The sequence below is a fragment of the Marmota flaviventris genome, chromosome 8, assembly GCF_047511675.1.
Source record: "Marmota flaviventris isolate mMarFla1 chromosome 8, mMarFla1.hap1, whole genome shotgun sequence".
Taxonomy (NCBI): Eukaryota; Metazoa; Chordata; class Mammalia; order Rodentia; family Sciuridae; genus Marmota; species Marmota flaviventris.
The window spans coordinates 38,159,395-38,185,483 of record NC_092505.1 but is presented as its reverse complement, the minus strand read 5'-3'; the positions used below and the strand labels follow the sequence as shown (position 1 = coordinate 38,185,483).

At 33.0% G+C, this 26,089-nt stretch overlaps 1 protein-coding gene across 1 annotated transcript in view; it reads right to left on the bottom strand.

Annotated features, from left to right (window-relative positions):
- The window catches only part of Znf654 (zinc finger protein 654), a 78,672-nt gene that overhangs the window by 35,517 nt on the left and 17,066 nt on the right, over nucleotides 1-26,089 (bottom strand). The window contains exon 2 of the mRNA XM_027929072.2: nucleotides 18,045-18,190. Coding sequence (XP_027784873.2) covers nucleotides 18,045-18,190 — 146 coding nt within the window. The remainder of the gene's footprint in view (nucleotides 1-18,044; nucleotides 18,191-26,089) is intronic.

The window sequence follows — 26,089 nt, the reverse complement described above, 5'->3', positions numbered from 1 at the left end:
TATAACTTCCTCGAGATCATGCTTACATGATTTCACCTAGGAACATGACAAACTCCCTCTCTTCAAACATACACCTATAGAAGATGTCTCTTCTGTACATCTATTCTCCTTGCATGTATCTCTATAATACCATGTCAAAATATGAGGAAGTTGTTTGTACTAAACAGAATACAGTGAGATTATATCATAATATTGAGTAAATCATATTAACTGATGAACCAATTTATTACAAAGGAGAAAGCTATATAAAGGTTATTAGTGGAAATGATATGTTTAGTGATAAGCAGTAAATTTAGAAATTAGTATGAAGATCAATATGACCTTATAAATAATCAAAATATGGAGGAGAATGTATCAGTCTTTTTGTTAATATAACAAAACACCCGAGGCAGGCTAATTTATAAGGAAAAGGGGTTTATTTTGGCTCATGATTCTTAGGTTGCAAGGTCTAAGGGCCACATGTGGTGAAGGTCACCAAGGGTATTTTGTTTTGGAGGAATGTCCCCAAAGTTTGATGTTGAAAGTATGGTCCCCAGGGCTTGGGTTGTGGCTCAGTGCTAGAGTGCTTGCCTAGCATGTGTGAGGCACCGGGTTCAATTCTCAGCACTGCATATAAATAAATAAAAGGTCCATTGACAATTAAAAAAAAAAAAAAAAGAAAGTATGATCCCCAATATTCAGAAGAGAGGCTTTGGGGATGTGTTTAGCTCATGAGGGCTCTGATCTCAACCCTGTGTTAACTCACTGAGTGATTCACAGCTGGATGGCTCTACTGGGAATTAGTAAAAACTACAGACCCTAGGGCATGGTTGGAGGAAGTAGGTCCCTGGTGGTGTTTCCTGAAGGATATTTCTTCTCTCATAAGAAATCTTCTTCTCCTCTGGCCCTCATCCTCCCTTTTATCCTTCCTCCCTCCCTCTTTCCCCCTCTCTCTCTGCTTGCCATCTGCTATAAGATGAAGAGCTTTGCCCTACCACACCTTTCCACATTATATATCAGTCCACCATGGACTGAAACTTCTGAAACTGTTGAGCCAAAATACAACTTTCAAAAGTTGATTTTTCTCAGGCATTTGTCTCACAACAGCAGAAAGCTGACTAAATCACAGGACATCATATGGCAAGACAGAGGGAGAATGCATGGTTGGTGTGTGTCTGTATTGTCTCTCTCCATTTTTATAAAGCTGTCTAGATTCAATTATAGAGACTCTACTTTAATGACCTTATCTAATCCAAATCACTTTCCAAAGGCCCCACCCCTAAGAATCATAGTTAATTAAATTTCCACCCTCTTAAGTCCTCATAATGGGAATTAAATTTCAATACACAAAGACTCGGGGGACACTCCAACTAAATCTGAACCATGGCAAAAATGTAGAATTATTGTTTGCATTATGTGAAGATGAATGTGGACCTGTGTATGCTCCACCACTAGCTACTTCAATAATAAACCCCAACTCAACTATAATATTTAAATGTGAAAAATACACATGGTAAATAAATAAGAGTAAATAAAGGCAAAACAAAATGGTCTAGCTATTTCTGCATGAGGGAAAGATTCAGGAAACTCATGAAGCATTTGGGGAAAAGGCCAAAATCATCAAAGGAAAACTCTAGATTATATGTAGAAGTAGAAATGTCATGTTTCAATGTCATTTACTAACTCACGCAAAGCATGAAATAAATGTTTAGGGATAAACTTATCTAGTCCTCATGGAAGAAAACTTCACAGGCACAGGTATTTTCAAAAGTCAGAAAAACATTTTATGACAAGTAAATATTACTTGAAATTCAGATAAATAAGGTATTAATGGGACATGGTCACATCCATTTGTTTACATACTGACTATGAGTGCTTTCACACTACAAAGGCAGAATTAAGTTGTGGCAATAGAGACATTATGGGTGAGAACCTAAAATATTTACTCTCTTTACACTTTCATGGTCTAGAGGGTGTAGAATCACATCATATGAATTTGAATCTTAGCTCCAACATTTATTTACTTGATGTGTAATCCTGGGAAAATTACTTAGTATTTCAATACCTCAGTTTTAGCTACAATATAAAAACAATAATAATAGCTGCCTCTTGAAAGAAAAGCACTTGAAACAATCCCTGGAATTTAGTCCTAAAGATGTTTGCTGACAATAGTACAGGCATAGATAGGAAATGATTAAATTCAAAATAAAACAAATCATAAAATAAAGCCAGTCACACAATATTTTGGTTTCCTCATACATATGAAAGTTATGTTTATACTATACTCAGTGTGGTGTGTGATAGCAGTATTCTAAAAATCAATGTACAGGGTTTGGTATATAGTTCAGTTGGTAGAGTGCTTGCCTCCCATGCACAAGGCCCTATGTTCAAATCCCAGCATTACAGAAACAAACAAACAAAAAATCAATGTACATACCTTAATGAAAAAATATTTCTTTTTTTTAAATATTTATTTTTTATGTGTAGATGGACACAACATAATGCCTTTATTTTTTTAATGTGGTGCTGAGGATCGAACCTGGGTCCCGCCCATGCTAGGCGAGCGCTCTACTGCTGAGCCACAATCCCAGCCCACGAAAAAATATTTCTATTGCTAAAAATTTTTAATGATAATCTTAGACTTCAGTGATTCATTCTTTTTGCTGATGTGAGGGTCATGACTCAATGTTGAAGGTTTTTGGACAGATCAGATCAGTAGTTGCAGAGGTAAGGTGGCTATGGCAATTTTTAAACATAAGACCATAATGAAGTTTGCCACATCAAGTGGCTCTCCTTTTCATTCAGAAAAGAGGTCATTGTAGCATGTAATGTTGCTTGATAGCATTTTACCTATCAAAATATATCACATGGTATAACACGAAGTAGAATTGTTGTCAATATTGGAATTAATTCCCTCAAACCTAGCTTTATCAACTACATTTACATAACATTTAAAATTCTTTGTTGTCATTTCAAATATGGCAGCAGCATTATAACAAGAATAGATTCCATCTCAAAAAATCACTCTTTGGGGGCTGGGGTTGTGGCTCAGTGGCAGAGTGCTTGCCTAGCATATGTGAGGCACTGTGTTTGATTCTCAGTACTGCATATAAATAAATAAAATAAAGGTCCATTGACAACTAAAAAAAATTTTTTTATTAAAAAAAAAACAAAAAAACAGCATTCTTTCCTTTCCTTTTATTTTCCCCCTCCTCCTTCAAGACAGGGTCTTCCTATGCTGCCCAGGATGACTTTGAAATTCTGGACTCAAGCAATCCTCCTACCTCAACTTCTACAACCTGACTAGAAACCACTTTATTTATTCATAAGAAGCAACTCTCCGTTCATTAAAATTTTACCATGAGATTGTACCAATGTAGTCATATCTTCAGGTTCCAAGTTTAATTCTAGTTCTCTTGTTCTTTCCACAACATCTGCAGTTACTTCCACTACTGAAGTACTGAACCTTTCAAATTCATTCATAAGTTAGATTCAGCCTGTTCAAAACTCCTATTAATGTTGCTATTTTGACCTCCTCCCATTTATTGCAAATGTTTTTAATGGCATCTAGAATGCTAAATCCTTTTTAGAAGGTTTTCAATTTACTTTGTTTGTCCAGATTCATCAGAGGAACCACTGCCTACAGCAGAAAGCCTTATAAAATATATTTCTTGAATGATAAGACTTTAAAGTTAAAATTACTCCTTGAATGATGGGCTACAGAATGGTTGTTATGTTAGCAAGCATGAAAACATTAATCTCATCATATGGTTCTCTACCAAAGCTCTTGGGTAAATGAGTACAATTAATGAGCAGTGATTTTAAAAGGAATATTTTTTACCAGGCAGTGGTTCTCAAGAGAGGGCTTAAAATATTCAGTAAACCTTGTTGTAAGTAGACATGCTGTCATCCATTGTTGTTACACTGATAAAGCAAGAAGAGTAGATTGAGTATAATTCTTAAGGGCCCTTGGACTTTCAAAATGGTAAATGATCTTCAACTGAAACTCACCAGCCAAATTAGCCCTAACAATATTAAATCTGTGCTTTGAAGCCTGGTTCTTCTCTTCCCTAAGAGTTCAAGATAGCATCTTCTTTCATTACAAAGTTGATTCATCTACATTGGAAATCTGTTCTTTGGTATAGCCAGTGTTGTAGTTTTTAACTTAAGTGTCCCACAAAGGCTTGTATGTTAAAGGTTTGGCCTCCAGCCTATAGCAATATTGGGAGGTGTTAGAACTTTTAAAAAGGAGGCTGATTCATAGTGGGGTAGGGAGGGGGAGCATGGGAGGAACAGATAAACTCTACATAGGGAAGAGGGGTGGGAAGGGAAGGGAGAGGGCAGGGGGTTAGCAAGGATGGTGGAATGTGATGGACATGAATTGGTGTGAATATACTTTATATACAACCAGATACGAAAAATTGTGCTATATATGTGTAATAAGAATTGTAATGCATTCCGTTGTCATTTTTTTAAAAAATCAATTAAAAATTAAAATAAAATAAATAAATGAATTAATAAAATAAAGGTTCAACAACAACTAGAGAAAAAAAAAAAAAGTGGCACCTAGTGGGAAGTCTTAGCCACTGAGGGTGTGTCCTTGAATGGGATTATGGAACACTATTCTCTTACTTTTCCTTTATTTCCTGGCCACCATGAAGTGAACAGCTTCTTCCTATGCCATGTACTCCTGCAATAATGTTACTGCCTTGTCACAGCCTCAAAGCAACAGGAACAACTGACCATGGACTGAAACCTCTAAAACTGTGAGTCAAAGTAAACCTTCCCTCTTTTAAATTTGATTATTTTAGGTATTCTGTTTCAGGAATAGAAAACTAACTAACACAATCACCTTCTAGATAACTTGCTATAGCTTCTATATCACCACTTACTGTTTCACCTTGCACTTCTGTTATTAGGACAGCTTCTTTCCTGAAACCTCGTCAACCAACCTCTATTAGCCTCAATCTTTCTTCTGAAGCTTCCTTACTCAATTTTGAATCTTAGTTCCAACATTAGTCCTAGTCTTCCTTACTTAAGCCTTTCAGAGAACTGAACTGATGAGAGTCTTCCTCCAGATTCGCCTTTGGTGTAAGGGAATGTTGTAGCTGTTTTGATTTTCTATCCAGACCACTAAAAATTTCTCCTCATGAGCGCCTGTGTGTTAACTGCAATAGCATTTTTAATTTCCTTCAAGAACTTTTCCTTTGCATTTACAACTTGGTAAACTAGAACAAGAATCCTAGCTTTGGGCCTATCTCAGCTTCCTTTACTACTATTAATTGACATTATTATCCAAGTTTCCTTCAAAAAACTATTTAAGTTACTCTGAGATTTGTTCTTCTCCACTATACATGTCAGTTTTGTTGAAATATTACATCAATTTTGCTTCTTAAATTATGAAGATTTTTTTTAAATATCTGGATACTTTTCAAAATTTCCAAAATACTATTATCACTAATATTTATATCAGCCTTTATTGTTATTTAATAATTTGTTCCTCTAACATGTTTAACATAATGTTTAATATGTTAGTAGTCTATACATTAATTAATTGTACTCTTGAGCAAAATCATAGCTTACCTAGAGTCATTTACTTTAATTAAGAATTATCCAAGATGAAATTACCTAAACAAAATGAACAAAAATGATTTGTAGTAGGACAAATACTTATAAATGGTGTGCTTTTTGAACTAAAAAATAGATATCCCATACATAACCATAGAACCATTTACAACTTAATTTCCTGTCATCAATCAGTATATTCTTATTAGCAATGCAAGCTTAACTATGTTACTGAAATCCTTATTGAAAATACTAACTATAATCTGTCTTTTGTATGCTCAGAATTTAGGCCATACTTTTCCATATCTTACAAATATGGTATCAGACTTCCTTAAATTTATAGACAAACACAAAGTATTTGGTAATTACAACCAGAACTACTCTTTCTTTCTGGATCTCTATAGTCCATCAGTAATTTCCACATAAAAGTACAAGAATGAGGATTTGCACATTTACCTACCATAGGAAATTCCATTAAATCATAATACATAATTATTCAAATATAAGATATCAATTTTCCAATTTAAGTCAAAGAAAATTAGGTCTAAATAAGTCAATAATAGAATAAAATTTCACTATCCATGCTTTATTACACTCAATACTTAAGAATCTCTTCTATATGTATTAACTCTAAACCATTGCTATCTTATAGATATTTCTACTCAGTGCTACTTAACATGAACAAAGAGCATTTAATTTGACATATTCAACCTTCCATCTTTAACATATTTTCACATGTTTACTGGGGAAGGAAAAGATTCTAGGTTCTATTAATGATTATACCCCTAAGAATAATTTAAAAACTAAATAAAATAGTGGCCTTTGGCTTGACTAAAAATTCAAATATATTCAATATACTCTTCTCACCGCATTTCTAGACTAGGGAAAATGGCCTGTCTGTTCTTGGAGTTTATGTGGTGTGAAAATTCTCAAGCCAGGAATTTAGTTAATACTGGTCCTGAGCTAGTAATATCCCCTCAGAACCCGGTTTAAAATAAAAAAGCAAACCCTTTCTGTAGAGCTCTTGTTCAATCCAGGCTTCAATTACTAACATATTCACTAAAAAAGTACACATTCACCTTGTCAATAAAAATAGCAACAACAAAACCCACAAAATATAAGGAAACACAGCACCGTTAGCAAGTGTCAATAGAGAAAAGTTAATTTACAAGGACTTAATTTATTAAAATCAGAGAATATAAAATTTGAGTATCACAAAGTTTAAGAAATAAAAGCCAGGCACAGTGGACAACAACTGTAATCCCACGTAATCAATCCCAGCAACTTGGTACACTTAGCCCAGAGGATGGCAAGTTCAAGGCTAGCCTCAGCAAATTAGGAAGGCCCTAGCAACTTAGTGAGACCCTGTCTCAAAATTAAAAACTAAAAGGACTGGGGATATAACTCAGTGGTGTGAAGCAGCCCTAGGTTCAATCCCCCATTACAAAAACAAAAAAGAAACAAAACAAAAAACCTGTGGTGAGATCAGAGGCAAACAAAGCCCATTTTCTGAGTGAAATTTAGATGCATAATCCTATACCATGGATTATAAATGGCATAATTTATACCAGTGGAATAAACACTGGGAATACTTAGCAAAATTACAACCTGCTCATCCTTTTGCCCAGATTCTTACCAATCTAATGACAGAAAAAGCAAAAGGATATATGCAAAAAGATATTAATCATAGCACTATTTACAGTAGGAGAAGGATGGAAAATACCCAAATACTTCAGTAAAGGACAAGCTGAATACAGTATGATACATCTACACAAAATGGTATGAACTACAAAAATGAATTTTGAATAGTCTGTGTCGTTATAATATCCAACATATAATAAGTGTAAAAGAGCAGGAGAAAGTATATACATGTGTTTATCCAAAAGGACACAGAAATAGTTTTATAATTTTTAAGTTGGATCTTATTTTTCCATCCAACTAATTTGTCTTTTTAATAGGAATTTATATCATTTATATTTTATGTAATTTGTGATATGTTTAAATTTCAAACTTAATGTTTTGTCTGTCTTATCTGTTCATATGAATCTACAGACACATTCATTTTGACTTTTTCTTTCACCTTCTTTTACACTTAGTAATTTTATTCCATTTTTTCCTCCTTTTTGGCTTAATATATCCACTAGTCCAGGTTAATGTAGCATAGGTTTTACAAATATGTATCTTTTAAAATCCCAGCCTGCCCACAAATAATACCATGCTATTTTAGGTACAATAATCCATGTGCTACTTTTATCATTTATTTAAGTATGCTATAAACTAACAATCCTTCACTACAATTTTGCTTCATTTCCAGCATTTATAAACATGTTCTAGGGCTAGAGTTGTGGCTCAGCGATAGAGCTCTTGCCTAGTATGTGTGAGACCATGGGTTTGATCCTTAGCACCACATGAAAATAAATAAATCAAATAAAAGGTGTCCAACTACAACTAAAAAATAAATATTAAAGAAAAAAGAAAACATATTCTGTAGGCTGACCTTAAGTTTTGTAAAATTTGCCAGGTGCATACCTGTGTAATCCCAGCCACTTGGAAAAGCTAAGGCAGGAGGATCACAAATTAAAGGCCAGTCTTAGCAACTTAGCAAGACTCTGTCTCAAAATAAAAAAGAGCTTGGGATGAAGTTCAGCAGTATAGTGCCCCTGGGTTCAATCCCTAGTACCCTCAAAAGAAGGAATTTTTATAAAACTTATACGGGAATATATACCCATTCATTTATATATTTTCTGTGAATACTTTTGTGCAAAACAGAGTTTAAAACAGAGATCTTATGGGTCATGAGTCTAATATTTGTTTTCCTAAAAGATTTTTTTCCTTCATCATTCCTCTTTGGAAAGTTGTTACTTCATTGTATTCTGACTTGTATAGTTTTTAAGGAAATATCTGCAATACTTCTTTAGTTTGAATATGATGCCTCTAGATGATTTAGTGCTAAGTCCTTAAGTGTATGATAGGGGGGAGGGTTTTTAAAATGATCCTGCATGGTGTTCTCTGAATTCCTGGATCTGTGAATTGATTTCCCTCCTTATTTTAGAAAATTCACAGATATTATTTTGTTAGTCTTGCTTCTGCCTCATTTTCTCTTTTCCTTATGGGATTCTTTAGTAGACATAGTTAACAGTTTTGTATTTTCCCAAAGTTCCTAGTAGCTATGTTCTGGTTTCTTTTCTCTTTGCCTTTTAGTTTGGATAATTAATCCACATTCAAGATTCATTTTTTCCTCCACTGTATCATATCTACTAATGAACCAGGAGATTCATCTATTGCTGGTTTGTTTGTTTTTTTTCCAGCATTTCCATTTAAATCTTTCCTATATGCTTAAATCCCCAATCTGTTCAAGCACACTGACCATCATTTCCACCAGAGTCCTTACAGCTGAATCTGGTTCTATTAATTGCTTTGTCTCTTGATAGTTGGATAAGATGGTAGAGAATGAGATACATACTATTTGTGCTGAGAAACAGGAGTATCTTTTCTTCTCCTGTGCCTTTTATTGTGAAACATTTGAGTTAAACTAGTCATGAGTTTAACTGGCTTCACATTGCTGTTTTATTGTTTTTAGAGTGGAGATTAGGTTGCCAGATAGTATTTTTTTAGGCTCATCCCACAGGCCACAGTTTGTCAACCCCTAAGGTAAAGATGAATGATATTAAGTAAAGAAAAGGAATGTATAAAATATCTCAAACTTTTATACATAAGAAATACAATGTCTAAGATACAAAGTATACTACAAGGGACTAACAGCAGATTAAAAACAGAAGATACTATTCATGAAAGCAAGACAGGGAAATAGAAACTTTTAAATAAAACACAAAAAAGAAAAATAAAACTAAAAAAAAAAAAAAAAGCCATCAATAAGCTATAGGAAAAGTGCTAGTTCCCGTCAAATGGTATTTCTGAAGAAAGTATAGTAGTAGTTTCTAAAAAGTGGATTTTGAAGAAATTTTGAAGTTGAAAAATACTATAACCTCACAGAACAAAGAAGCTTAAGATCAGGAAAAAATAAGGAAAAACTACATAAGACACTTTAGAGATTCCTTAAAATCAGCAATAAACTTCAAACACCAACAAGAACATGAAAATGCCTGCTGCATGATGGTAAAAATATTTATATTATCACAGACATGATAAAAAAAAATATAATAGAAGACAGCACATAAAAAGATGCTTAGCATGAATAGCACTGAGGTAATACAAACTGAAACCAAAAGAAAAAGATAAATAATAAATGTTAGTGTAGGTGTGGAGAAACTAGACCTTCCATAAGTATTCGGTTAGAATTTTAACCAGTACAGTCACTTTGAATAGAGTTTAGCAATTTTATAAATGTTAAACATAAACTTACACATCTAACAATTCCATTTCTAGCTATCTAAGAGAAATGATCTGTTGACACAAGACATATATATAAATGCTTATAACCAAAAATATCCAAATAGCCATCAATTGGTTAATGCATAAATAATAGATACCTATTCAAAAGAATATTACTTAGGACAAATAGGAATGAACTATTGATATATGTTACAACATGGGTAAGCCTCAAAGAACTTTCTGTGGCAGAAGATCTAGCTCAAGGATAGAACAATTGCCCAGGATGTGAAAGCCTTGGGTCCCATCCCAGCATCACACACGTTATTCTAAGTGAAAGCAGTCATATTAGACAGCTTTACAAAACTCTCCCAAATATTTTCACTTGTGCATAAAAGCACATTATATGAAAAGAAGAGAAACAGCAACTCTAGAGAAAGAAAGTAACTGTGATTTCCTTGAGCTGGATAGGCACTGGTGACTGCAGATGAACATGAGGGAGCTTTGGAGGTTCATAAAAATGTGGTAAAACTAGATTGTGTTGATGGCTGCACAACTCCATAGATTTACAACTATATCATAAAATTATATACTTACAATGGAAAAAATTAAGTATATGAAAATTACATTACTTAGTAAAATTAGGAATAAAGTGATAACTAGTAAGAGGTAAGGAGTAGGGAGGCGTAATCAAAACAAGATTGGAAGTATACTGCTAATTGCTGAAGCTGGGTGAGAGGAAAGGGTGGTTCTTTATATTGTTCCTTCTACTTTGGCGTATGTTTGAAAATAATCATAATAAAGTTTTGTTTTAAGACACTATATTGACAAAGGTGTGAGGAAATGGGTGATCTCTTAAATTGCTGGCAACAATATAAATTAGAAATTTACTCAACCTTTAAAGAGGAAACTTGGCAATATTTACAAAAATGACAAATCTCATCTCTGATCTCGCATTTCACTCCTAGGCTAGGCAAATGAATAATAATTCATTAAAGGATAATTAATTATAGCAAAAGATTGGAACAAAACTAAATATCCATTAGTTAGGGACTAGTTATAAGACAGACACTCTATAGCCAATTTAATGACTGATGAAGCTCTTTCTACACCTATAGGGAACAATATCCAAGTCTTAAAAACAGGTTCAAAATAAAATGCATAGTATATCAATATCTGCCTCTAATGATGAAAAGAATATTATGAACACTTTTCTTCTGTAAGCATACAGTATCTCTGGAAGGAAATGAAAATAATTACATCAGTTTACTACTATAATGGAAACTCACATAAATGTAAATGGCAAGGATTATCACTGCATATTAAGCACTCTTCTTGAATTATAAACAGATATTATCTACACAAAATTTAAATAAAAAGTAACAGAAATAATATGTCAAGCCTATCAAACTAAATTTGAGACTCTGATTTACTTCTAGAGTAGTCAATCTGATCTCTGATATTTCTCATGCTTTAGTTAATTTTAGCTTTTCACTTGTATGCCCCTGGTTGTACTATTTGAGATTAAAGAGCTACATGGAGAATAAAAGTGCAAGAGCAGAATCGTTAATGAAAGGGAAAAAAAAAAGCAATAGAAAATCTTTAAAGCAGCCACCTCAAAATACCACATATCGTGTACATGGAAACAGCCAAAAATGACAGCTGATAGTTCATCCAAAAAAAAAAAAAAATATGCAAACTAAAAAGACAGTAAATGGACATCTTTAAAGTCCTGGAAGAAAAACAAAACCAAAACAAAACTGTCAAACTAGAATGCAATAATCAGTGGAATGTCTTTTTGAAAAAAAAAGGTTTGAAATCAGTGTACTTTGATGATTGGTAAAGGAAGGTCATAGCAGAAAATTGGAAATCAGGAGGAAGGGAGAAATGAGAGTCTTTCTTGTTTTTTCCCTTATTCTCATTTCTCCCTTACCCCTATGTTTCAGGATTCCCTTATATCTCTTCATAGATTATATCTCTTCATAGATTCCCTTTCATACAAATTGGTGCTGCTTCTCCTCCTCAACCATCTCCTGGTCTCTAGGGTCTCCTAACTTCTCTTTGTCCTCCTATTCAAGAGCTAAAGCAATTTGAATAGTTGCTAATATCTAGGTTCATCACCCTCTGTCTCTAGATCTTCTAATACCTTTAAAACTGGTTCTAAGAATTTAATTCCCTCTACTGAATCACCTTGCACTGGCATATCTTACATTTTCCTAACTAGGAATTTACTGAAATCTTAATTTTAAAAAAATGAAACAGAAAACAAAAATGAACAAGGAGGAAGTAGTTTCTTTGCCCAATTGTATAACTAAAATGAAAACCTTTTTCAAGATATCAAGGCTTAAGAAAACTGTAGCCTATAGACTTCAACCAGCACTTAAACATTAAAAGCATACATAAATTTGATGACTTGATCAAGATGGAATGCCTTGAAACATTTCTGTATAAGCAATGATGAGCAAAATCTTATCATTTATTAATAATCACAAAAGCATTTCTTTTTTTCTTTTTTATTTGTCTTACTTCCTTCTACAGTGAAAGCTAATAGTATCTCATTCTAGTTCTAGAAACCAAAAAATATTAGTGGAAAAGAAGACTGTACTTTTTTAGTAATCTGAGTTAGCACAAGATTAAGGCATTCAAATATCAGAAAAATTCAGAAATAGATTCATACCCTTATAACTATATACATCATCCTCTAAAGAATAATTGTTCTTCCTAATAGCAATAGCTTTTAGCCTACTTTTTTGCTGTTATTATTTTGTATCTACACTGACCAACAGAATTGTCAAACTTTTCTTCCTTTAGTTATAGCAGAAAAAACAATAAATATCATTTTTCCAAAACTGTACATGTACATTCCTCTAGATTTTGACGTACATATATCCTGTTCCTATCCATATTTAGTATATTTCATCACATGATCATTTTCCATCCCTGCCAACACAAATTTACCACTAGATTATCCCCATCTCTGTGCCCATAAAAATGACTACAGTCTCAACTACTTAGAAAAGTTAACAGAAGAGGCAAATAAATAAATAAATACAGAAATAAAGATGTTTGTTACAACTAGTACTAATTGCAATTTTGAGCTTCTAAACATGACCAATACAAATAAATGTACATAGGTTTATCTAATATTAACTTAAGCTATAATACATCCTGAAAACAAAATATCAATGTAGTAGTAAAGAACAAAACAATAAGATTTTGTAAAAATAATAATAATAATAATAATTAAGGTCACCTAAATAAGTAGTCCTAAATAAAAGAAAAATATCTTTCTTCTCAAACAAAAACAGGCTACATAATCTGTATTTCTCTCAAAAAAAAAAAAAAAAAAACCACCTGCCACAAATAATCAGTAAAGATAATGGATGCAAATTAAAAAAGATGTTGAATAGAAGTTGGTCAATATAATTAAAAAGAGTCAAGAAGCATTAAGAATATTCTATGTTGTGAAGAAGGGATATAGTGATTAGTACCTACCTCACCCACCCAACTCCACACCCCACACTCAAACAAATATACCTATAAAACTAGTTCTTCTCCCTTTAATTTCTAGGCTATTTCCTAAATTGGTTGAAGCCTAGATCTAAGTTGTATATGCAAATAAAACTTCATTGCAGTATAGCAGAAACTAAAGTTATGCAAAAATGCTAGGTTCGAAATAAGTACAATTAAGCAGTATAATAAGAAAAGATTAATGATCTACCATTACATGCATGGAGTAGCCCAAAAATGCTAAGAGATTAAATATACCTCCTTACTTCCGTGAAAGAGAAAGGTCTTTGGTCTTCTAAGCACATGATACATCAGGACATGAACTTTTTTGTCTTTGCCACTGCACATACAAATGCTACTAGCTGAACTAGTTTCCTCATTCAGTGATGCTTGTAGACTAATGGCTTTCAGGCAAATATCTACTGTTCCATCACTCATCTCTGCCTGGAATGTTGAAATCTGTGAACATTTACTTTCCTTTGGGCAAAAGAAAGCTAGGAAAAGAGCATTAAAATTTGCTTTTATTTTATATAAAATGAGTAAGCTCTATGGTCTCTGCCTAAGGGTCCACAGGTTCAAAATGTTTGGCTTCCTTTTACCTGTGAAACTTACAGTACTCAATCAATCTAAAACAAAAAGAAAGAAAAAAAAAGAATTTAATTAACTCACTTTTGCAAAAGTAGCCCAATTTCTCAAACCTCCCTTTCTTGTCTATAAAGATGAATCTTTATTTCTTTAGAAAATACAGCTTACAAAGAACCAGAAAGTTAGACAATTACACTTAAAGAGAATTCTCTACATGACTATTCATTCCAAATTATTAGAAAAAAACCACTCTGATAATAAATAAAAATATAATCCACTTTCCTTCCCTGTAAAGAACACCTTAATAGAAACTTTGTTTTTAAAGTCTTGTAGCCTACAGAAGGAAGATCTTCATATAAATGTAATTACAAACTGGGCAAAGGATTTTATGAAAGTGGGGCAAAATACAATAACTTGCATATTTTACATACAACAGGTATTTATATGTATAAAATAATTACATAAGACAGAAACTTAAGATATTATGTAATAAGTTAATTCCTTGGCACACTTATATACTTCTACTATAAAGTATATAAAAATTTTGAATATAATGATGCAAATTATAAAAAAGAATTCTACAAACACATTCTAAATTTAATAAATTGTTAACATTTGACTTCCTGGTCCAGGTGCCTTGAATGCTGAATGTGATTCTTCAGCTCCTTCATCTAAGTTATTCCTATCATTCCTTCAGAGCTCAGCAAGTGTTCATTCACCCAGAAAATTTTCCCTGACATCCCAGACCAGATCAAGTTCTTTGTTTTGTTCTCTGATTACTGAAAGTATATCAAAATTGCAATTACATAACATAACTGCTGATTTACTATTCTGTAGCTCTTTAAAGTCTTTCAGGAAAAAGACCTGTCTATCTTATTTCCTATTTTATCACTTGAACCAAGCACAGAGTTTTAGAGAAAATAAATGAATGAGTAATTATGGAATAATTGTTAAATAAATCTTTGACCAGAAAATTCATCTATATAAAATCTGCCATTACAAACTTACTACTCTTTTAATACAACCAGCATTTAGCTAATTCTCCATCTTTCTTCTGACATAGAAAATATAGTTTACAATACAGAACATTTTCCTTTTAAGAAACATTACTACTGCTAGGTGTGGTGGCACATGCCTGTAATCCTAGTGGCTCTTGGGAGGCTGAGACAGGAGAATTATGAGTTCAAAACCAGCCTCAGCAATTTAGCAAGGCCCTAAGCAATTCAGTGAAACCCTGTCATGTGACTCAGAAGTTAAGCACCCCCTGGGTTCAATCCTCAGTACCAAATAAAATAAAATTACTACTTAGTAATCCAGATTACTAATTTCTTTCACCAAGCATTCTCCATCTTAAGTAAAATTTGATTCTGCTTAATATTACTTATTACATGAGCAGTAGTAAATAATCTAGCAATAAAACAGAAGTCAGTACATGATATTTTAAATAAAAGTGAACTTTTGAAAGGTCTAAAAGCATTTTTACATTACAACACTATAACAAAGATAAGGGGGGAATCCTAATGGGCACTGAAAAAACAGAATAATAATAATTGCTTAAAAATAATTTATTTCTTTTATACTTATTTTCCTCAAAAATCAGTAGAGAATAAATGGAACTATTTTAGTAGCCTATATAAGAACATATAAAAATGTTCTTTGAACATCTATTTTTGTCTACCTAGCCAACCTTCTTTTACACGGCCTCCCATACTTCTTGAGGAAACTGCTTATTTCTCTAACATCTCTGTGGTTGGGGGCTACCAATGTAGTATCCTTGTTTTCCCCAACCATGGGGTGGACTTGTCATTAGAACAAGCCAAAAATTTTACCGCTTCTTAACTGAGTGATTACTCCAAGTGGTGGACACATAATACAGGTTGGGCCAGGTATTGTCCCAAGATATTTGATTGGAAGTAGTGGGGTAAAGGAATTTCTTCTCCCTTGTTTAATAAACTAAGCTTAATCTTCTTTTGTTGTTGTTTGTTCATTATATCAGAGCACTTAAACCACTAAGCCATATCCTTACCACTTTTTGTTTATTTTGAGACAGGGTCTTGCTAAGTTGCTTAGGGCCTCTCTAAGTTACTAAGGCTGACTTCAAATTTGTGATCCTCCTGCCACAGCCTCCTATACCACTGGGGATTACAGACGTGTACCACCATGCCTAGCAAAGTTAAACCTAGAAGTGTCAGCAGCTCTGAAAAAATTAAGCCAAAAGAGCAAAGCTGAAAAAGGAAAAAAGAGTTCTAAATGATATTTTATTTCCTAAACTCATAAGATCCTGAAATGAGTTCTAGTTCTTACTTTTCCATGGTTTAGTAATCTAATAAATCATTTTTTTTTACTTGCTTAGTTAGTTTGAGTAAGGTTTTTCAGTTACAATCACAAAGTCCTAATATAGTCCCATATTCCTTTAGGCATCACAAAATGAATACAAAGAAAACAAATTTTAAGTGATTTTTTTTTAAATACTGTCTCAATTTTAAAAATGTAAGCAATGTTATACTCTAAATTCTTCCCTTTTACAATTTTAAATACATACAGGTCAATTAAACATGTACTGTTAAATTTTGTTTGTTTTATATTCTTGATTATGTATTATTTCTTTATATCTTTATTTCTTCCAACCTTAAATGTTAACCATATTTTCTTAATTTCAGTCTCATTTTTGCCATCTCATTATTCCTTTCACATAGCACAATGTTGTTTTAATGTTTTTATATATATACATATATATGTATCTTCTCAAATCTCTTAAAATGTTAATTATAGATTTTATATTTCATTTTAATATTTTAGTTTTTGAAGCATTAACACTATTCTTCCAAACTCTTTTTGGTTTGCCTTCATTGTATTTTTTTTCATGTTATTCTTCAAATGTCTGATGATTCCTGAATATCCATTAATATTTAAAAATAGGGCCATAAGCAAGTAATTAGAAGCCTTGTGAGCATGTCTAGGTTCCTTGACTAATAATTTTTTCCTTTGGGGTTTTAAGTAATTAGTTATTTCAATGAAGTATACTTAAATGCCAGAATGTACAGGTTTATGCTCCAGTATCATTTAATTTCTTTAGGAGAAAAGAAAAGTAATAAATACAGTTCCCTACCCTACCCTGGCCCTAAAGCCTAGTGACTGAGCTAAATGAAAAACCTGCAATTCCTTTATCTGCATACTCCTGAAATATCTCATTCTCCATAAAATTTTATACCCACCATGTTCCAATTCCACCCCTGTTGGTGGAAGGAGGAAAGACGGAAAGGCTTCCTACTTACAAAACAGGGAAATCTTATTTTAACTGATACACATAGTTTTAAAAAAAAAAATGTTTTACAAATAACCAATATCTACATACAAAAAAATAAATAAAAATTAATACTAATCCTATAAGACATTCCCTGATATTTTCTATTGCCTAAGTAATGGAGATAAATACTTTCACTATTATTGTGTGAGTAAAACTTAAAGCTAAATAAATATAAACAAATAAAAGTTGTAATTTGTTTCCGTGGTTTCAATTCTCTCTCCTCTATCTGCTTTCTGAACTTAAGAAAATTGTGGTTATCTTTCATTTGATAATGATCCTTATCTATTCTATTTACACTCTTTCTCTTTTACTTCTTTACGATAATTTCAACGGACACCTGGGAGGACAAAGAGGAGAAATTCAAGTGCCCAGTTTGTAATCTTCAATTCACTATTCCCACAGACATTTTTTAAAAAACATTTTCCTAACCTGTTTCTGGCATACCTTAGGTCCCTCTGCTAATTACCATGGCCTCAATTGCTGGGACTTACTATTTGATTGCAAAGGCAATCTGGGGAATTAAAAAGCAAATCCGAGTGCTTATAGTGATCAGAAGAATCTATGTGTCAAAATTCCATTTAACTCTAACACTAAAGTAAATTTTTGTTTAAATATTCAAAATTAAACCTAAATACTTCAGTGAAGAAATGAAAAAAAAATTTAGGGCGCACTTAAGGAAAATTTTCTTCAGAAGAAGAAATAATCAAAATCAATCTCTCAAATACATCAATAAAAATAATGTACTTATATGAAATAAAAGAGTACTTACACAGCAAGACTACTCAAAACATATTGTACGTGCTCACATTCATCTGGGAATGATGCACTGGCGGACGTAAAACAACAAAGTGCTGTCTGAAGAACCTGAAGTTGCGGCAATGGGACCTGCCATCTTCCAGCATAATCTTCAACCACCTGAAAGGGAAATAATCCAAAAAGTACGTTACTGTAGAAAATGTTCTCAACTTTTCAAGTTTAAAGATATGAAGAAAATTTACTGGATAAAGTAAAACTTTAGTTCAGTATGAACACAGATGACCTGAAGGATGGGGGAAAGTCCTGTACTACTTATTTTCATGGCATACATCTGAAAATAAAATCAATTACTAATTTTAAAAACGTGTAAACAAAACAGCATATGAATGACTACTATTCAACTGTAAAACTTTACCAAATTTCTAACAAATGCTCTTCATGTCCTATATCCAGCTATTTAATAACATCCAGCTATTTAATAATTGGTTAAACACTAATTATTAAACGTTAAAATAGCTACAATATAGTAATAAAGAAAATGAGGAGTGTGTGTTATTACCATCATTATTATTTATAAGGCTCTAAGCATTCTGTCAACAAATGAAGGTTATACATTGATTGTGAATATTTAACAGATATCCTATTATTAGGAAGAGTCCAGAATACAGTCATTTGTTTTTTTCTTTTGCATTTTAATTTTCCTTTATTATATTTATAATTTACTGTGGATGACTAATACTTATTAATATTCTTTCTGTTGCCATCAACACTGAAAGCTGCTTTGTGTCTGGGTCTTCCCAAACCATGAAATAATTCTTTAAGTTCAACTGAATTTGGAGATATTGAAATTCTGATTTATTTCCCATTTATCTTATACAGAAACCTGATCTGTATGAGGTATTAGGGAAATGAAAATTAATTTTTAGAATCACAATACATATAAATCATCTAACCAAGCTCTCCAGGCCAGATGGCTTTTATGTATTTATTCATTTATTCTAATTAGGTATATATGACAGAAGAATGCATTTTGATACAATGCACACAATTGCAGAACAACTTTTCATTTCTATGATTGTACAGAATGTAGCATCCACCATATGTGCAGTCATACATGTACCTAGGGTAATGATATCCATCTTACTCCACCATCTTTCCTGTCCCCAGGCTCCCTCCCCACTCCTCCCTTCCCTTTGCCAATCAAAGTTTCTCCATTTTTCCCATGCCCCTCCCCTGTTATGGATCAGCATCCACTTATCAGAGAGAACATTTGGCCTTTGTGTTTTGGGGAGATTGGCTTACTTTGCTTACCATGATATTCTCCAACTCCATCCATTTACCTGCAAATGCCATTATTTTATTTTCTTTTAATGTTGTGTAATATTCCATTCCTCTACTGAAGGGCTTCTAGGTTGGTTCCACAGTTTAGCTATTGTGAATTGAGCTGCTATAAATATTGATGTGGCTGCGTTACTATAGTATGCTGATTTTAAGTGTTTTGGGTATAGACCGAGGAGTGAGATAGTTGAATCAAATGGTGGTTCCATTCCAAGTTTTCTAAGGAATTTCCATACTGTTTTCCAGATTGGTTGCACCGATTTGCAATCCCATTTGCAATGTATGAGAGTGTGCCTTTTCCCCCACATCCATGCCAACATTTACTGTTGTTTGTATTCTTGATAACTGCCATTCTGACTAGAGTGAGATGAAATCTTAGAGTAGGGTGATTTGCATTTCTCTAATTACTAGGGAAGTTGAACATTTTTTCATATATTTATTGATCAATTGTATATCTTCTGAGAAGTGTCTGTTCAGCTCCTTAGCCCATTTATTGATTGGGTCGTTTTTTTGTTTTTTTTTTTGGTGTTAAGTTTTTTTGAGTTCTTCATATATCCTAGAGATTAGTGCTCTGACGTGCGTGTGGCAAAAATTTGCTCCCAAAATGTAGGCTCTCTTGTCACTTTATTGATTGTTTCTTTTGCTGAGAAGAAGCTTTTTAGTTTGAATTCATCCAATTTGTTGATTCCTGATTTTATTTCTTGTGCTTTAGGAGTCTTGTTAAGGAAGTTGGGGCCTAAGCTGAAGTGATAAAGATGTGGGCCCACTTTTTCCTCTATTAGGCGCAGCGTCTCTGTTCTAATTCCTAGGTCCTTGATCCACTTTGAGTTGAGTTTTGTGCATCGTGAGAGATAGGGGTTTAGTTTCATTTTGATGCATATGGTTTTCCAGTTTTCCCAGCACCATTTGTTGAAGAGGCTATCTTTTCTCCATGTTTTTGGCACCTTTGTCTATGAGATAACTATATTTTTGTGGGTTTATCTCTGTGTCTTCTCTTCTGTACCACTGGTCTATTTTGGTGCCAATACCATGCCACTTTTATTACTATAGCTTTATAGTATAGTTCAAGGTCTGGTATTGTGATGCCTCCAGTCTTGGCTCTGTCAATTAATTTCATGAAGTTCTTTTCAAAATTATTCATCTTTTCAAAGACACATGTAGGGAACAACCTTGAAAATAAGAGATGATGTTTCCCTCCAGAGCAGTAAGCCTCAACTGTCCAGAATAAAAAGTCAGACTGTTCTGCTGAGGCAAGGTCAGAAGACATGCTTACAGAACATTATATAAGATTAGGGTTCCTTAAGTTTGAGGTTCCTCAGATGAATGGAAACCTACTCAATTCATTATCCATCTAGGCCACTCACATCAACCACATGAGACTTAAAGGGCAAGAGCAACCATCATAAACATGAAGATCAAGCTGTTTGCTGGGCCATGATTAATAAGAGTCCTTTTTTTCTGAGCAAATGTTTTAAGTCTTCTGCCAGATTTCATGAAATTGTGGAAGGCTTACCTAGATAAAATCTCAGAATCTTTATAATTTTCAACAATTCTAAATGGTAATACCTGGTACCTTGAACATTTTCTACAATTATCTGGGAACATATTCGGATAAAAAGTAAAGCTAGAGGGGATTATTTCTGAAAATTTGTATCTCTTCTGGATCTTGTGATTCTCACTAGCTAAGAAAAAATAAAAAGTACTCCTAGCTATGCCTGCCCCAAGTAGGATCTTTCCAAACCATTAAAGTCCAGTAAAGAATGAATGTCAAATAAACAATATGACCTTGTTTCCAAATTTTCTCTTCACTAGGATCTCTGGCTAACTTTATTGTCTCTTTCAGGCCACCATACCACTTTGGTGCCACATTAAAAAAAAAAAAAAAAAAAGATTTTGACAACCTCACAACTTTCTATCTCCAATCTCAAATAGTTTCCCCTAATTTATGTCTACTTACACCTTATTCATTTCCAATTTATGGACTTCATTTCTCCCTTAGAAAATTTCTATTTTCTCAGGTTATGTTTCTCATTATAGCTACCTTTATTTACCACTACCTTGCCTGATCTAGCTGAACCCAAACCTAACATTAAAAGAAAAAGTCCTGGTGAGCAACATCTCCAACAGGTTTGCTACAATATCCTTGAAGAGGCATAAAAAAAAAATTAAGTGACATTTCAATGTATTTTTACACTAATGTCATGCAGTGCTAATTCACTGTAACACTATCTCTCTTTGAAATATTTTCCTTAAAATATATAAACAATTACACTGCCCTATTACTCGGAAACTTTTCTCCTACTTTGAGTGCTACCATAAGCTTTCAGCAAATGGGAGCTGATACTATGACATCAGAATGTGAATGTGCTTTACCAGGCCACAGTGCAGAGAACAACATATCTTCCAATTTCTTTTTCACATTTTAATAACTAACAGTCTTAACATAATGATAGATAAGAATAATGCTGAAGTTGCTACAAACAATAGGAATGATATTTACCTAGATCTTAAAAATCTATCCTTACTACAGTTCTCGATTCTTAAAGAAAATGGTGTTTAAAAGTGGAAAATCAAAGTCAGCAGTCCTTTAGGGATTGGAAGAAACCCTTTCCTCAGCCAGGAATGGTACTGCACACCTAAACACAGTGACATAGGATGGATATGTAAGAGGATGGCAAGTTTGAGGCCAGCCTCAGCAATTTATCAAGACACTATTCTCAAAATTTAAAAAGGAGTATGGATGTAGCTCATTCATTCAAACCCCAGTCGTCCGCCCCCAACACACACACAAAAGAAACAAACATTTTTGTGGTATTTTTGGAGACCATATGAACACTTTAGAAAGAACTTACAGCTAAGGGTAGAAGCAAACCATGATATAAGGGGCAATGAAGAGAAGGGCAAAGCTTCTTCCAAAAAAAGATGCTGGAATAGTCAAGTAGTATTGCAGTGCTTTCTCAGCATTCCCATTTACAGGCATATATACACCTCCCCCCCAAAAGTGATACAATGTGTACTATATAGTGTCACATCTTAATTTACCCCCATAAATTTAATGTAAGAATGAGCACAGACTCATTCTGTCAAAATAGTCAAAATACTGATTTAATGTAAACTTTTTAGAAAGTAAAAATTATATTACTAATTTAACATCACTAAAATATACCATATAGGGACTGGCGTTGGGGCTCAGTGGTGGAATGCTTGCCTGGCATGTGTGAGGCACTGGGTTCAATCTTCAGCACCACATAAAAATAAATAAATAAAATAAAGGCATCGTGTCCATCTACAACTAATATATTTTAAAAAGCAAGGCTATTTAAACTGTTATGGACTAAATTGTGTCCATCTAAAATCCCATATGATGAAGCCCTAATCTCCCATGTGACTGTGTTTAGACATAGTTTTAGGAAGTAATTAAGGTTAAATGAGGTCATGTGGAAATTTATTATGATAGGATTAGTAGTCTTAGAAAAAAGAGATGGAAAAGAGATCTCTTTTCTACAAGCATGCACCAAGGAAAAGTCACATCACAGCCAGAAGGATACCATCTACAAATCAAGAAGACATTTCTCACAAGGACCTGACCATGCTGGTACCCTGATCTGGAACTTCTAGCCTTCAGAACTATTAAACAACAAATTTTTGTTGTTTAAGATACCCAGTTTAAGGCATTTTGTTGTGGCAGCCTAAGCTAATTCACGCATGTACAAAAATATGGAAATGTAATAGTTCAGAAACAACCAAAAAAATCACTTAATGTGATCAACTGAAACATGGTTATCTATTTAAGTGGGCTCTCCTTTTTTTAATCTTATATAACAAGGAAGGACACCAAATATTAGTTTGTCATTGAGCAAACAATGATCCTGATGTCTAAACTCAGGTAATGATTAATAGACTAGATCATTAACAATTTTATTTCTCTTAGTTCGCAAAGCTGTCATTCTCCTTGAAATCTCGATTGTCATCAGCCTTCATTATTTTGAATAGTTCACAGTCAAGGTGTTCACTAATATTAATTTCACCACTTGTTTACAATGAAATCATTCAGAAGACATGTTGCAATTATCTTCCATTCTAAAAGCTTCAAAGAATGGCTCTAACACATATCTCTATTTGTTCAACACAGATCACTACCATCTATGCATTTATAAGCTGCTATTTTTTGAGTATAGGCTTTGGAATCATACAGACCTAGTTTGAGTTCCAGCTCTCATTTATCGGCTGTGTAATCTAACAAATATAAAAACTCTTCAGTAAAATGAATTTAATATTGCCTTAATCACAGGCCTACTAAAGAACTAAGATTTTAGTGACTATATTATAGCAAAGTTATGGCATGGTTAATTATTTGTTTCCAAACATGATTAAGTACAATAAACTTTAAACTTTTAGCAAGGAAACAGGTCACTCTCAAAATCTACTCAAAAACCACTGATGAGTTTCAACTATTTAGTTCTATATTTATCTAACAAATGAAGCATATTCTAGATAAAGCAAAACAAATAAAATGTCTCATGCCTGAAATATACCTAAGTATTCATTGTTTTTACAATTTACAATGGTGAATGAAGATTAAAAAAGAAGAAAGAAAGAAAGAAAAAACTCTACAATCAAAAATAAATTGGGTGGCTCAGCGGTGGCTCAGCAGTAGAACGCTTGCCTAGAACATACAAGGCCCTGGGTTTGAGCCTCAGCACCACATATAAATAAATAAAATAAAGGTACTGGCAACTACAACTAAAAAAAAAATGTTTTTTGTCATTTTGGCTTGTTCTATCAGGATAACTCTGTAAACAAAAATCTAAAAAATCATATTTTAAAAACTATCAAAATGGTTTAGAAATACATTCTTTATAAAGTAAAAGTTGTTTAGATCTGTGGTAGCAAACAACCTAAAACCTAGTACTTTCCAATGCTTAATAAAGGACGTTTTTTGTTTTTTTAAGAACTTTATATATTCATTTCTATGTGGTGCTGAGGATGGAACCCAGTGCCTTACACATGCCAGGCAAGCACTCCACCACTGAGCCACAACCCCAGCCCTAAAGGAGCATTCTTTATTCTTTACTCCTTAAGTTTATATTTCTAAAACATGAAGGTCTTTAAAAGGTTCTATGCATGTGGTAAAACTAAACCTTTACTAATTGGAAGATGGAGTAAGTGTCCTTAAATCTTAATAATCCTTACAATCTTACTGTTAAAAAGTATATAGAAGATTTTCTAGTCCAACCTACCAATCAAAGCATGAAAACCCATTATTATATCACTCTTAGAGGGGTAAACAATATTAATACTGCTATTAATGGATAATTCATTTCCTCAAAAGACAAATGTACTCGATTTAACAGATTAGACTCATTTATTGGAAAATTTTTTATTATTAAGTAAAAGCTATGGACATCCTTTAGTTCTAGTTTAAAGTTCTAAAATTATATAAACAAAGAGAACACTGTGTCAAACATTATAAACCAGCCATCACTCACATTTTCAGACTCTTCTCTCTCTTCTCTAAATTAAACACATGCTTTCAACCATTTCAAATATTTCCCAATAGTCTCCAAAATTTTCACAGTTCTCACTAGTATATCCTGCTTATGCTCCAAATTGTCATCCATGTTCCTTTTAAATATAGTTCCCAGAATGGAACATAAGACTCTAGACAATTCAATCAGAATCAGTGGGCTTATTGCATCCCTGTTTTTGACCCTATGATTATATTTATACAGTTTGAGAATAGGTTTTACTGACTTTGAGTCAACAAAAATGCTATATATTTTCCATAAAGATTACTATTAAATCAGTTCTTCTATATCCCATAACTTTCATTTTTCCCTTTCCTGGCCAAACCTTCAGTCCTACCTACATATCTAGCTAATACATTAGCTTTTACTCCTAGTTTGTGTTGCCAGTCACACAAACTCTGAAAAGGAGATTTTTATTATCTTGTCACATCAAGGTTGTATATAAAAAAATAATTCACACATAATAGAGCCAAATTCAGATCCTTCAGTATATATTAAGGATAATTAACAAATATGTTTTTAGCAAGAGTGGTCAATTACTAACACTAATCCACCTCCTCATATCTCCTTCTTTCCATAAGAATGTCCTGAAAAACTTTTGTAAAAAAAAAAAACTGATGAAATCTATATATCCCAAGGCTGTCACATCTCCTATATCTTTTACCAGTAATCCTATTTTTTTTAAAGAGAGAGGAGAGAGAGAATTTTAATATATATATATATATATATATATATATATATATATTTTTTTTTTTTTTTTTTAGTTTTCGGCGGACACAACATCTTTGTATGTGGTGCTGAGGATCGAACCCGGGCTGCAGCTTGCGAGGCAAGCACGCTACCGCTTGAGCCACATCCCCAGCCCAGTAATCCTATTTTTTAAGAAGTAGAAATAAAAACTTTCAATGATCTGATTTAATGATCCTGAAATGACCAGCAATAAAAAAAAAAAACCTTTTCTAAGTACTGACTTCCTTTTATTTAATAAACTTCAGTATTCTACTGCATGTTATACTACTTTTAATAGTCTTTGTCATTCCCAAAACCACCTTTTAAAAAAGCAGAGTATTTACCCATATCTAGATTTATGACATCTCTTCAGTTTTCTCTTTCTTCAAACACTACTATAATTTTATACAAAATGTTCCTTGTTCCCCACAGTACACTAAGTTGTCATTTACCTGAGAGATTT